The sequence below is a fragment of the Phaseolus vulgaris genome, chromosome 8, assembly GCF_051622355.1.
Source record: "Phaseolus vulgaris cultivar YP4 chromosome 8, ASM5162235v1, whole genome shotgun sequence".
In the NCBI taxonomy this organism is placed as follows: Eukaryota; Viridiplantae; Streptophyta; class Magnoliopsida; order Fabales; family Fabaceae; genus Phaseolus; species Phaseolus vulgaris.
In genome coordinates, this window is record NC_143505.1 from 47,133,497 (window position 1) to 47,148,598 (window position 15,102).

The 15,102-nt window shown below is 32.2% G+C and overlaps 1 protein-coding gene across 1 annotated transcript; it reads left to right on the plus strand.

Moving 5' to 3' along the window:
- Positions 1 to 10,824: 10,824 nt before the first annotated feature.
- LOC137826581 (putative LL-diaminopimelate aminotransferase, chloroplastic) lies at positions 10,825 to 14,519 on the plus strand. Its single transcript, XM_068632593.1, has 10 exons — positions 10,825 to 11,175; positions 11,292 to 11,320; positions 11,476 to 11,543; positions 11,958 to 12,074; positions 12,681 to 12,743; positions 12,840 to 12,944; positions 13,066 to 13,116; positions 13,201 to 13,521; positions 13,599 to 13,805; positions 14,185 to 14,519. Exons 1-10 carry the CDS (start codon positions 11,102 to 11,104, stop codon positions 14,473 to 14,475), a joined length of 1,326 nt encoding a protein of 441 aa, XP_068488694.1. The 5' UTR covers positions 10,825 to 11,101; the 3' UTR covers positions 14,476 to 14,519.
- The last annotated feature ends 583 nt before the right edge of the window (positions 14,520 to 15,102 follow it).

Consider the following 15,102-nt stretch of genomic DNA (forward strand, 5'->3'; position numbering starts at 1 on the left):
CAATCTAATTAAAATTTTGAAGACCAAATCTAAAATCAAATCCCTAATATTTCGCTACTCACCTTATCGAGTTTACGAGTAACATATTTACGCATTTCCTTTTATTTATTGAATTAAATATGGTAAATCTCATGATACTGTAAAAAAATAAAAATAAAATACTTATTTTGTTAAACTCTTAAAAAAAAATATATTAAGTTTGACAAAATTTAAAATTAAATTTTTTTTTGCTTAAACTTAATAACAAGAGTCTCCCTTCTGTCCAACGATGATGGGTTATGTCTTGTTGTTTGAGTCTAATTAAGTACCTTCACTTACTTGTGAGTACACTTAATTATTAAATATTCACATGACATTTGCCTAAAAACACAATTATTTCTATTCTGTCCAACGATGTTTGTTGCACTTGTGTTTTGCAAACTTAATATGTGCATAAGCTTAAATGTTCACTTCTGAACAAAGATGATGTGTCACATTCTTATTGCACATACCTTACTTATAATTGTTCATTATGCTTAAATAATTGGTAATTAACCAAAGTGAAAGCTGATTGTTTAAGTAGAACCTAATCTAGTCTATTATTTTGATGTTATAATAGATTTTATCACAGTTTCATTATCATAATGGTTCTTACTTATGCCTGCTTTAGATCTAAGTTTCCCTATGTCACTCTAACTTTTTCCTTAGCCTAAGTATCTTAATTTGTCGTCTAACCCGCACCTAATATGGGAATTGAGATCTTGACTGGTGAAAATCATTATTCTTGGAAAGATTCCTTGATGCTGACTCTTGGGATGCTAGATTTTGATCATGCACTAATTGAAGCTGCTCCTCTTGCCCTCACTGATAAGAGCACTCCTGAAGATAAAATGGCTTATGAGAAATGGCAAAGGAGTAACAAGATGTGTCTTATGCTTATCAAGAATTCCATCAGCCCAATCATCAGAGGAGGCATTCCTAATTCACCTAACGCTAAGGCTTATCTAGCTTTTGTGGAGGAACAATTTCTAGGAACCTCTAAGGCGCATGCTAGTACTCTTATCTTGAAGTTGGTGACTACAAAATATGACGGGCACACCGGCATTCGCGAGCACATCCTGATGATGAGCGACTTGGCCCGTAAACTTAAGGGATTAGCCATGGAGATCAGTGAAGGTTTCCTAGTCCACTTCATTATGACTTCTCTTCCTTCTACGTTTGAAGCCTTCAAAGTCAACTATAATACTCATAAGGACAAATGGTCCATGAGTGAGTTGATTGCTATGACTGTTCAAGAAGAAGAGCGCCTGAAGCTGGAGAAACCAGATGTTGCTTACCTCGTGGCTGCTGAATCGAAGAAGCAGAAGGGCAAATTCCATAAAAAGGAATCTAATAAGGTCCCTAAAACTAATGCAAGTGCACCCTCCAGCTCTAAAAAATCCACTAGCAAGTCCTACTGCAAGTTCTGCCGCAAGGTAGGACATAAGCAGTCTGAGTGCTCAAGCTTTAAGGAGTGGTTGGCTAAGAAAGGTAATCATCTAAATATGATAATTGAGTCCTTTAATTTAAATGTTCCAACTAATACTTGGTGGTTTGACTCTGGTTCTATGGTTCATGTGACCAATTCAATCCAGGGATTCCTTACAATCCGGAAGCTGGAAAGAAACCAAAGAACACTTAAGATGGGGAATGGACAAGAACTATTTGTCGAAGTTGTGGGAACCTTAGAATTACTTATGAAAACTGGAAAATGTATTAAACTTTATGATACCTTATATATTCCCGAGATTACTCGGAATCTTGTATCAGGACCAAAGTTAGACATTGATGGTTTTTATGTTTCCCATGGTCATGGCAAACTTACTATTTCTTTAAATTCTCAATTGTTTGGTACTGGTTTTCTGGATAACGGTCTCTATAAGTTAGAACTAGATGATAGCTTCTCCAAATCTTTGTTATCATATAATATTAATGAGAACTTAACAAAGACCAAGAGAAAACGAGACTTAGAAACTTCATCCATGTTGTGGCATCAACGTTTAGGCCACATTTCACGAGATCGCTTATCTCGACTTGTGAAGGATGAAGTCTTACCATCTCTCGATTTCACTGATTTTGGAACATGTGTCAAATGCCTCAAAGGCAAAAGGACATCCACAACTAAGAAAGGTGCCACTAGGAGTTCAAAATTATTAGAACTTATTCATACTGACATTAGTGGCCCTTACAGCATCGTTGGAATAACAGGACATAATTCATTTATCACTTTTATAGATGATTATTCTCGTTACATGTACTTGTATCTCATTAGGGAAAAATCTGAATCACTTACAACTTTTAAAGATTATAAAACTGAAGTTGAAAAACAACTTGATCTTCAAATAAAAGTTGTGCGATCAGATAGATGAGGTGAATACTATGGTAGACATACTGATTTGGGACAAGCCCCTGGTCCATTTTATGAGTTTTGTAAAAGCCAGAGGATTGTGAACCAATACACCATGCCCGGTACTCCTCAACAAAACGATGTTGCTGAAAGGAGAAACAAGACCCTAATGAACATGGTGCGTAGTATGTTAGCCAACTCCAATTTGCCCTTATTCCTCTGGACCGAGGCATAAAAGCAGTAGTTCATATACTCAATAGAGTTCCTTCCAAATCTGTCCCTAAAACTCCTTATGAACTTTGGACTGGAAGGAAACCGAGTCTTAGATATATGAAAGTATGGGGCTGCCTTGTTGAAGCTAAAGTTTATAACCCTTTCTTAAAGAAGCTTGACATGAAAACAGTAACTTGTCACTTCATCGGGTATCCCGATCACTCAAAGGGTTATAGATTTTATTGTCCTTCCCACGTCACCCGAATTGTAGAAACCAAACATGCTCATTTCCTAGAGGATTTCAAGATCAGTGGGAGCAGTGACAATCCTTACCTGGATTTACTAGAAGTACAAGAGGCGGGGGGAGATCTACATCGACTACTAATTTGCCTCTGATCACTCCTCTTGTACCCACTCCGCGCGTCACTGCACCACCTACTCCATGCTCAGAACCTGATGCTACTCTGAATCCATCCGAGAATGAAGGCATCCTGAACGACAAACATCAGTACAATGCAGAACCCACTAATCAGCTCAGGAGGTCATCTAGAACTAAAACTGCTACAAATTTTGATGATTATGTAACCTACCTGATTGAAACAGAAATGGATGCCGAAAGGTATACTAATCCTACCTCTTACAATGAAGCCATTACTAGTGACCAGTCTTCTGAATGGAATAATGCCATGCTCAATGAGCTTGACTCCATGAAGAAAAATAATGTTTGGGATCTAGTAGAATTACCCGACGGAGTAAAACCCGTAGGATCTAAATGGGTGTTCAAAACCAAGCTAGATCAGAATGGAAACATTGAACGCTTCAAAACAATATTGGTTGCAAAAGGGTTCACTTAGAAAGAGGGAATTGATTATCAAGAGACATTTTCACCTGTCTCTCGAAAAGATTCCTTAAGGATCGTAATGGCCCTCGTAGCTCACTTTGATCTAGAGCTACATCAGATGGACGTCAAGACCGCTTTCCTTAACGGCGACTTGTATGAAGACGTGTACATGCAACAACCAGAAGGTTTTAAATTTGAAGGTCAAGAACACTTAGTCTGCAAGCTGAAGAAATCCATTTACGGGTTGAAACAAGCTTCACGGCAGTGGTACATAAAGTTTGATGAAGTCATGAAGAAACAAGGTTTCCTTAAGAATCAAGTGGATCAATGCACCTACCTCAAGATGAGTGGGAGCAACTTTACTATACTTGTCCTTTATGTAGATGACATTCTATTGACAAGTAATAGTATAGACATGTTGCATGAGTCAAAGCGCATACTTTCGCATAATTTTGACATGAAGGATCTCGGAGAGGCCGCTTATGTTATTGGCATCGAAATATACCGAGATAGAGCTAAGGGGATTTTGGGATTATCCCAAAGGGCCTACCTTGACCGTGTCCTCACTCGTTATAACATGCAGCATTTCTCTCCTTCGGTGGCTCCAGTAATTAAGGGAGATGTTTTCGGTTCTTTTCAATGTCCGAAAACAAAGGCTGAAAAAGAGCAAATGGCGATGATACCTTATGCATTTGTAGTTGGAAGCATTATGTATGCTCAAGTCTGTACTCGTCCGGATATCGCGTACATTGTTGGAATGTTAGGCCGGTATCAATCTAATCCTGGTCTAGATCATTGGAAAGCAGCTAAGAAAGTACTTCGATATCTACAAGGCACAAAAGACTATAAATTGACCTATAGAAGAAGTGACAGTTTAGAAGTGGTGGGTTATTCTGACTCTGATTTTGCAAAATGCAAAGATGACAAGAAATCCACTTCTAGGTATATCTTTATGTTAGCAGGCGGGCCTATCTCATGGAAGAGTCATAAGCAGCAATTAACAACAACCTCAACCATGATGGCAGAATATGTTGCAGTGTACAATGCAACTTGTCATGGAATGTTGTAGCGAAATCTTATCGTTGGACTCAAAGTCATTAACTCCATTTCCAGACCATTGAAGCTTTATTGTGATAACTCAGTTGTCGTTAGTTTTTCGAACAATAACAGTTCGAGTGGCGCTGGATTATATCTTGATACAAAGTACTTGTTCGTACGTGAGCGAGTTGAGGAAAATAAGCTTTGTGTTGAGTATATTAATACTAAAAATATGCTTGCGGATCCGATGACTAAAGGTCTCCCACCTAAAGTATTCGAAGAACATGTTTCAAAGATGGGATTATCTAAAGACCTTATTTAGCATATTTGTACTTACTTATGTTTAATAAATTTCCTCATTTACCTTGATTTATGTGTCCTTAAATATGTTTATGCATGCCTAAATATACATAGACACTAAATGTACAAATCAAAGCCTAAAGGGCTTACTTATCAATTGATCCTAAAATTTACTTAAGTTTTAAATTTGTATTGTAGTATGATTAATGGGGGTCTTGAGTTGAATACGGATTCAAAGACTGTATTTCTCTACTACAATTACAGTTTAGGACTAAAATGAGTATTAAAATCTGGTCAGACTTATCTAATGCTCATAATAAATAATCCTTTGGCCAAGTGGGAGAATGTAAGAATATTATGTGGCACCTCACGATTATTTATCTTATTAATTGATCAATTACCATAATTATCCTATTATATTATTGGTAATTACTTGATGGACGTAATTACTCTTACCATAAATAATTAGGGTTTCCCCTTGGGTGTATTATAAATAGAGATTACCAGACAACTAAAGAGACACCCTCATATTCTAACATCACACGGCCGAAACTCATTCCCTAAAGGGATTTTCGAGCCTCTCATCTCTTTGTCTCTCTACTCACATAATTCCATTTTAAGCGATACACCCTAAAGGGGAACCCAATCAAGATCATGTCTTCGTCCCTCAGTCATACGATCACGGGTCTACCAGGTATTATTTAATCATTATTCACGTTCCATTATATGATTGAGGAATCCTAATCCAACAAAACTTATTTTAATTTTTTTTTGTGAATAAACGTTTAATTTAAATTTTGATAGTATGTGTGCTCCTTTTGATAAGTGATACAATACACGTGTTCTCTTATCACTACAAGAAAATCATGAAATAGAAACCAATTTGTAGAAACCAAAATAATTAGTTACAATAGTAACTAAATTAGAGACCATTTTAGAAACTAAAAAGAAATTTGTTTTCTAAATTAGTTTCTATTATTTTCTATTATTGTTAAATAGTTTCTAAATTGGTATCTAATTAGCAACCAAGGTTTTTGCTACCAAATTTAGAAACTAAATAATTGGTAGTTAAAACCTTAGTTGCTAATTAGATACCAATTTAGAAACTATTTAACAATAATAGAAAATAATATAAATTAATTTAGAAACCAATTTTTTTTTTAGTTTCTAAAATGGTCTCTATTTTAGTTTCTATTGTAACTAATTATTTTGGTCTCTAAAAATTGGTTTCTATTTCATGATTTTCTTGTAGTGTATACTTCGTCTAAGTAAAGTTATCATTAAAGGATATGCATGATTTTCAATGTTGTTCTTAAAATCAAATATTATAAATTTTCTCTAAAATTTGCAATATAGAGCATAACCTAGGTCGATTCTCAAATGATACATATTAATTTGGGAGTTTAGTGATTGAAAAAATGTGAACAAAAATTGAAATGAAACAGAGATTAAAAACAGAAATCAAGAGAAGATAAAAGGTTGATTCACATATTGAAGAACCAAACAATTCCTTTTATCATAGTTTTTTAAAGATTCAAGTCTAAGTTTGAACAATGAACTGATTCAATTGATCAAGTAAATCAATTATGTGAATCAAATCAAAATATCATTCAATTTAATGTATATCAAATTATCAAATCAAGATTTAATTGATTCCTATTTTGATTTCTAAATTTTGATTCCTATTTTAATTAGTGGTCTAGTAGTGGAAACACAATTTTTAATTTTGAAAGAACTTTTTAACTGTTTCCCCCTTTGACAGACCTCGCAAAGAAGATGATCTTTTCATGAAATATTGGACAGGTCTCTAATGAGGTTTTTCTTATAAAGCTCTTATCTTAAATACATTCGAGATTTAAGAGTTGTAGCTTTTTGTGCCATAACCATCTATCATCTTCTTTGGAGAGCAACCATGTGATTTTCTTCTTACTGAGATCTAACAGGTCAATCTCATGTAGATTGTTCTTTCGTTTGACAATAAAAAGGGTTTGTCCACCAAACAATGTAACTATGCATGTATCCTTGTTAAATGAGACCATACAACCACCTGCACATAATTGTCTTATTCTCAGTAGAATATATATGAGTCCTTCAACAATTAAACATTTTAAATTGAGACAAGGGTAGAAATACCTGGGGTGCATAATGAAAATTGTTTAGCTACGAACATTCACAAAAATACAGAGGATGAAGACCTAGAGTTTGTTTATGGATTTACTTGTACATATGGGCCTAATTGGACTTTGTTTATCTTTTGTAGGTCCAATTAAGAGGAACATAAAAAGCCTAGTAGACGATTGAGAGTGCAATTTATTTGTAAATCCTTCACACATATGAAGTTAGCCTCTAGAATAAGGAGTGGTCACTTTTATATCCTCCTATTGAGAGTTTGCCTTATATTTTATACAAATAACTTTGGTTGTACAACCAAGAGTGATTTTGTGTTCTTAGAGAATATTGGCTAATGAACTCGTGCTTAAAATTTAGTAGATAGTCATGAGTGACTTTTTGTACTCATTGCAAGCTAGAATAAGTAGTGTTAATACTTGTGAAAAAGTTTGATGAGTGTAACCCTTTGCAGTTGGAAAAGGAACTAAACATAACGCGGGATAAGGTGAACTAGTATAAACCAACATGTTCAATATAATTTTTTATTACACGAGTTAACTACTTTTGGTATTCATTTAAAAGTTTGCAAAAAATTATTGTGAACATTGTTTTAAATACTAACATGTTTTAAAAATTATTGTTGGAGTGACTAGCACCATTTAAAATAAAGGAAATTTTACTACATTTATCTTGCTCAGGCTACAACACTACCACTTGAGCAATATTTCATATTACTTAAGTGTCATATTAAAGGTTGAGCAATATAATTCTAAAAAAGAAATAATTGTTTCACTCTCATTCTTGCTTGAGTTACAAGCAACATGTTTGAGCACAACATTGCTTAAGTGACAAAGATAACGCTTGAGAGATATGCTACTCTATTTACATCAAAATATTTTTAGAGATATGTTTGAGCACAATATTTTTACTTCACCCACTTCATGAGTGCTCTATCGCTCAAGCTATATATCTATTACTTGAGCAATAGGAGTTATAAAGGAGGAAGAATTGATGTGCACCCTCTCTCATTTTAACCCAAATTTGAGCTTCACACCTAAACTAATTGTCTTTGCTTATTCCTTGAAGAAAAATTTGATACTCAAGCAAGATAAGCAAAATCAGCAAATTCTGCAAAATTAAAAAATAGTCTTCCAACCAAAAATTTGTTGTTATATGTGATGAACATTATAACTCAAATTGACCATTCCAATCAATGTTGATTGGAATGTTTATGTTCAAAACCAATAAAAATACAATAGGAATCAATTCAATAAAAAAAAAGGCACCATCTTAACAAATTTCAATACCAATAACATTAATCAAATAAAGTTCACTTATAATTTCAAATACCTAAATTGGGACAAGAGAGATGAAGTTATACCTAACTCTTAAAAGAATATCATCAAATCAATTAGAACACTCATCATAAAACAAATAAATTGAAAGAGTAACATTTCTCAATTGACAACACTGATATGAAACTTTAAAAATACTCACAAATAAAGTCCAAAAATTAAAAATGAAGATATTTTAGAATAAAAAGAAATTTACTCTAAATCATTTTTTTATCCATAGTAAATGACACCTTGTAACTAGTAGAATCTACTCAAAAATCGCTAAAAACTATAAAAGGATATTTTTTTTAAAAAAAAAAGAAAGGAAAAAAAGGGCTTCTATCTCTTACAGCCTATAATTATAATTATGATATTTAATAGAAAATTTTGCAACTTTTTATTTATATTTTTTTAATTTACTAATATATTTTTATTTTAAAATTGTTTTTCTCTATAAAATACGTTTTAAAATGAGGTAAGGATTACAAATATAATGTTTGGTACATTATATCTATATAAATGAATATTATTGAAGGATTATAAATTTAAAGACTTGAATAGTATTTCTTTGTTGTAACACGGTCACCTAATATAAAACTTAAAATTTAGTTTTAAAAATAAAAACAATTTTTTTATATTAAAAGTAATTATTCTTCAAATAAATTTTAAAAAATATTATTAATATGCGAGTATTATATTATCTTTATATTGGAACAAAAAAAGTTAAATAAAATTTTAAAAATAATACTACATAAATTAAGAACTTATATATATATATATATATATATATATATATTGTAATAGATATGAACGAAAGCAACATCTAAAATTTGCAAACTTTTGTAGGGCAAGAAAAATAATTAAAAACAATCATTACAGACATAAGTCTTTATATTAATCATTGATAATGCATCTGGCTGATGGTAAACTAAACCGAGTAGGTACAGCTGAAATGAGTAAATGCTGACCTTTAAACATAATTACCTATCACGGGTTATAGGTTTGGCCCAGAACCAAAATCAAAAGTATATGAACCCTAAAGTATAATTACATCTTTTAGGGTTAACACTTTCAAAAAAAAAAATACACTTTACATCTTAATAAATTAATATTTGAGTTATTTTTGTTTTATTTTTTAATTAAAAAATATTATTATATTATTATAAACAATGTAAAATGTATTTTTTTTACCATTTATGGTGTAAACAAAACTTTTTTCTTTATTAAATATATATGTGTTAAATTTGTATATGATCTAGTTGTTTATAAATGAAAATGATATATTTTCGAGTGTCAAATGTTGGAATTTGTTGTTTTTTTTCTTTCTCATTAAAATGAGATAATAGTCATGCTGGAGTATATGAAATGATCATGTTGTCCTTAGTTTCATGTGAGAATCTAAACGTAACAGTTGCAGGTAGAAATTCCTAACCAATATAGTAGTTATGTACAAATTTGCAGTAATTCTTTAATAATTTGAATTGGGTAACGTTGTAGGTGAAGTTTTTAAATACTCATCAATTGAGGTAGATGAGTTTATTGACAATTATAAGTGTGAATGTTGTGAGGTCTGATGTACTATGTTTTGTTGTGTATTCCTTGATGTTTTAGTGATTTTGTGGAGAATCTTTGGTAGTTTGGTGATGCAGCATTGAGGTAAGAACACACATCCAGGACCATTTCAGCACATAAAACATTTAAAGGAACCATAATCGATTACATGTTTAAGATAATCGATTATGTTGGTTTTACCTGCATTCAAATAATAAAATAATCGAGTATGAACTATTTTTAAGTGAACAACGAGTATATGGTGCCCGTAATCAATTATGATGTTAGAGTTTATTTGTAAATATAAGATTGGAATGAGTAAAATTGAAGCATAAGTAAAAATGTGATAAAGAATTTGAAAAGTGTGGAATGTAATTAATAGAAAGATGATTGGTAGAGTAGTAGAACGTAAGGCAGGAGTTGGTGGTGATTATGAGCTATATTAGAAAACTTTTCTACCAATGGCAATAAGCAAGGTTGGAAGTACTTATTTGAGGGCATAACATTTAAGCACTAGGATACAAGATCCCATAAATAAAAGTGAGGTACTACTACACTACCACCATCCTTTTCTACGCCTTTGCTTGTGGGCACTTTGCATTACCCAATTTGATATTTCTCACTTTTCACTTCCTCCCAATAACATGCACACTACTTCTAGTCAATGAGACAGCGACATAACACAAATACAACTTCTCATCAAATACATGTCTCAAGCTTTTAAGTTTTTTCTTATTAATTTAAAAACTTATTTAAGATTTCATGCTGAATAAATAATATTAATAAAAGAATAATAGTTAAATAGCATATAAAATAATATACAAATAAAAAGAATATCCCGTAATATTCTTTTTATAGGTTATAGGTTTCAGTAATATTGTTTAACAATAACAAATTTAAATTTAGTATTGTAAAGAAAATGACAAATATTTTTAAAGAAAAAAATAAAAATGACATTGTATTTAGAATTTTTTTTGAAAAATACTTTTTTCTATACTAATTATATTTTATTCATTTGTTATGAACCAAATTTTGACTGATTATCTAAAAAGTCAGTTCTTTTTAATTTGAACAGAGCATAATCAATCCACTGGTTCTTCAGTTCATCCTTTAGCAGTCTTGTCTGGTTAATTTAAAGCAATTCTTTTTGTTAAAATTCGAAATCGAATAATTTAAAGCAATTATGATTTTGAAAATTCTAATTCCAATAATTTAAAGCAACCTGAACCCTAAACCCAAACTGATCCCTTCAAGTATAAAAGGCCAGTGTGTCTAAATGCCTTATCACTTATTCTGCAGTTCAAAATATATCTTCATAGTGAGAATTGCAGAGTCTAAATTGGAAACAAAATGTCTTACCAGCTGTCATGTGTTGTGTGCGTACCCCGTGCAATTTGGGTTCAACCTAACACAAATCATAGCAGGTGACTATCTGTTATAATAACTAGGCCATTAGAATAAACATCTTTATACTAATATTTTCATTGCTTAATCAAATTATGCACCTACTTATTCATCTTATATATTTTGTAATTTGTAGTTCCAAGTCTGACAGAGCACAGAGAATTGGTGAGTTTAGAGGAATACTCTGCACATGTAGCAATTTTATACATCACTATTAAAGTCTTACCATGCCTCTGAAAAACTATATAGCTAGTTAATTTGGATTTTTGACATTTTTGTTGATGTTGCTTTATTCAAACTCACATTCTGTACCGATATAGAGTATCTCACAAAAATCCCTCGGAGTGTCAACTTGGAGAGCCTGCAGAATGGCTATTTGTTTCCTGAGGTCAGTGAGTTTTGAATTTTCCTGCCTCTTATTCTGGCTTCGTTTAAAACTGTTATTTCTTACCACTTTAAGATATTAGACAAGTTTCAGCAAGCAGATAATTAAAGACTTGCTGTTTAATAAGTTGAGTTCTGTATATATAAACTTCTTCAGCAATACTTACACAACAAAACTAGTTTATGCGGTTTTGGAAAAAATTCAAAAGGAGAATGCCTAAGAAAAATAAGAAGGGAAGTTAAATTTTGACTGATGAAAGAAGTTTATATTTTTTTTTCTTCTAAAGGCTTACAACAACTTCATATAAACAAGGTTGAGTTGTTCTACCATTAGCTTCGCGGCAACTTTTGGGTTCTATTTTCAATTATTATGTAGCTTTGTTGTCTTATTACCTAATTATATAGTATTCTTAAACAGATATCCATGCGAGAGTCTGATTATGCTCAAAGGAATCCACATGCAAGATTGATAAGACTTGGAATTGGGGATACCACACAGCCAATACCAGACATCATAACTTCAGCTATGGCAGAGGTAATAGTTAGACTAAAGGGGTCAATATATTTATTCTTTTCATCCACTTAATAGAAGGAACTTGGAAAGGGATTGACATGATCTTTTAATAAAGGTTTGCTTTCTGAATTACATGCATCAGTAACCTTCTCTATAGAAAATGATTCATAGATCGCAAGAGGCATAGTTCTACTTTTCAACAAGTCCAACGTGAGAATAGATGTATCATGTCTTCTCTTTTCTACACTTTACACACAAACTGCTAAATATAGAGGACCTGGAGCCTGAATCAACTTGCACATATCAGGAAATTAGTATGATCCTGCATCAACATTACCATTTGACTCATGACAACATATAAATTTTCCAAAGAAGTTCTTGTATCAGGGGAAGCTTTCCCTTCGTATGCATATCCCTTAATTCATCTGATACATAAGCAAAGGTTGGTTAAAAAAAAGACACTTGCCACTTAAAATTTTCTTTAACCCGGTAGATTAACTACACAGCAATGAACAGTTTGAGAGATTTAGGACAAAAAATGTTAAAGTGGAGTCAAGTTGATATGCAGTGAATCAAAGAGAAAAGAGATAATAAGAGAACGAAATGTATAATATATTGTTTTTGCAGCAAGCATTGGCTCTATCCACAGCACAAGGCTATAAGGGTTATGGACCTGAGCAAGGCAACAGGGTAAAGTGCCACTGCTTATTTCTGGTTTGATTAAATATTCCCGCTAATCCGTGTGCTGTTGGAATTCGTGCTCACAAAAATTCATGGAATTTTCAGGAGCTAAGAAGGGCAATAGCAGAAACACTTTACCAAGATATGCAAGTGAAAGAAAATGAGATTTTTGTGTCTGATGGTGCACAGTGCGACATTTCTCGTGTTCAGGTAAGGGACCTCGTTTTATAGATTGATGAGGGTCTGGATTACAAGAAAGAAAAAAATTGAAGGACACTTATTGTTTATATTTCACCAATTAAAATATAATGATTACTGTTTTTGCATGCAGATGCTTCTGGACGCTAGTTTGTCAATAGCGTTGCAGGATCCAACTTTTCCGGTAATTATTACTTTTGGATCCATGTTGAACTTTGATGAGAAAATAAGAAGTATTCTTAAGGAATGAAGTGGTGGATGATGACAGGGATACGCAGATTCCAGCGTGATTGTTGGTAGGGCTGGAAGGTTGAATGCAGGGAATGGAAAATACAAAAAGATTGTGTACATGGAGTGTGTAGCTGAGAATAATTTCTTTCCAAACCTATCAAGAACTCCAAGGACTGATTTGATTTTCTTTTGTTCTCCAAACAATCCAACTGGTAGTGCTGCGTCTCGGCAGCAACTTGAGCAACTCGTGGAGTTTGCAAAAGCGAATGGGTCTATCATCATTTATGATTCTGCTTATGCGGCTTACATTTCTGATGAAAGTCCCAAATCAATTTTTGAAATTCCTGGAGCCAAAGAGGTGTGAAAGGTTAATCTTTTTATTACAATCATTGAGACTTGTGAAGAGGTATGAGACGTGGGAGTTTTTGTGTGCAGGTGGCAATTGAAATTTCCTCATTTTCAAAGTTTGCTGGTTTCACTGGTGTGAGGCTAGGGTGGACAGTTGTGCCAGAAGAGTTGTTGTATGCTAATGGTTATCCCGTCATAAGGGATTATGATCGCATTGTTTGCACCTGCTTCAATGGTGCATCCAATATTGTTCAAGCTGGTGGACTTGCTTGCCTTTCTCCACAAGGATTTCAGGCACAATCATTGCACATTTTCCTTCTCTTTTAACCTTACATCAAAAGTGAACTTATCATGAATGGGTTTTTTCTATAAAAGTAGTGAAATTTTGTTTTGTAAGTTACCAATTTAGGTAAAAAAAAGTTTAACCAAAAATAGTAAGTTATATACCATGTGGAAGACTTTAGAACGAAAGTCTTTATAACTTTACAATTTCAATTTCAGTGTAAAACAATATAATTAGAATTAACTGTGATCTGATTTACTTAAGATTAATTTTAGAAAGTTATAAAGTGTTATAATATGAAGCTTCTATTTAATAAAATTGTATTGGGTTTTTCAACGTGTGCGTTTTTTATTAAACTTATCTGATTTTGTGAAGGTGTGCGTTTTTCAGGCATTGAAAAGAACGATGGGATACTACATGGAAAATGCGAAGATACTTGTTGAGACGTTTGAGTCAATGGGTCTAAAGGTGTATGGGGGCAAAAATGGGCCTTATGTATGGGTTCATTTTCCAGGGTTGAGTTCATGGCAAGTCTTCAACCAATTTCTTGAGAAAGCAGCCATTGTCACTGTCCCTGGCATTGGCTTTGGTCCCGCAGGCGAGGGCTATATTCGAGTTAGTGCTTTTTCTCACAGAGAATCTATTTTGGAAGCTTCAAGGAGATTCACCAAACTAATATAAAATATCAATTATATATATATACAGTCTTCACCATTTTCGGCTTACACACTCTTCGTATATGGAAAATAATGTTCCCCCACAGTACAAAGATATTGATTCTGGTGTCATAACATAATCAATTATTTTAGATACTGTTATATACTAATTGATTATAGTAACATAACATAATTAATTATACTATACAATATCATAGAAATAGTAAACAATATTAGAATAATAATAACAAAATCATAAAATAATAATAATAATAATAAGATATTAATTAAAATTAATAATATTAATAATAATAATAATAATAATAATTGAAATAATATCAATAATAATAATAAACTATAATTTAATATTTAATTAAAATTAATTTTATAATTTTATAAATATATTATTTTATATTTTCTTTTAACTTATTATATAGTCAAATCATAATGAAACTTTCTCCTCATTTCTCTTAACTTTTCATTATTTATCTAAACAATCTCATTTTTCCTACTCTTTCTTTTATTTCTTTCATTTTTCACTCCTCGAATTCACTCCCTATAATTCAAACACAAATAAATAAGTTAATAAATATATTTGCATACTCAATAGCTTTATTTTGATCAAATATTAATTTCTTACTTTCTTATTGTT

What these genes read in the sequence shown, in the direction of transcription:
- LOC137826581 (XM_068632593.1), top strand. Translation starts at nt 11,102, where the DNA reads ATGTCTTACCAGCTGTCATGTGTTGTGTGCGTACCCCGTGCAATTTGG. An exon ending in GCGACATTTCTCGTGTTCAG is followed by an intron (nt 12,945 to 13,065) that starts GTAAGGGACCTC and finishes TTTTGCATGCAG; the next exon opens with ATGCTTCTGGACGCTAGTTT. An exon ending in AAATTCCTGGAGCCAAAGAG is followed by an intron (nt 13,522 to 13,598) that starts GTGTGAAAGGTT and finishes TTTTGTGTGCAG; the next exon opens with GTGGCAATTGAAATTTCCTC.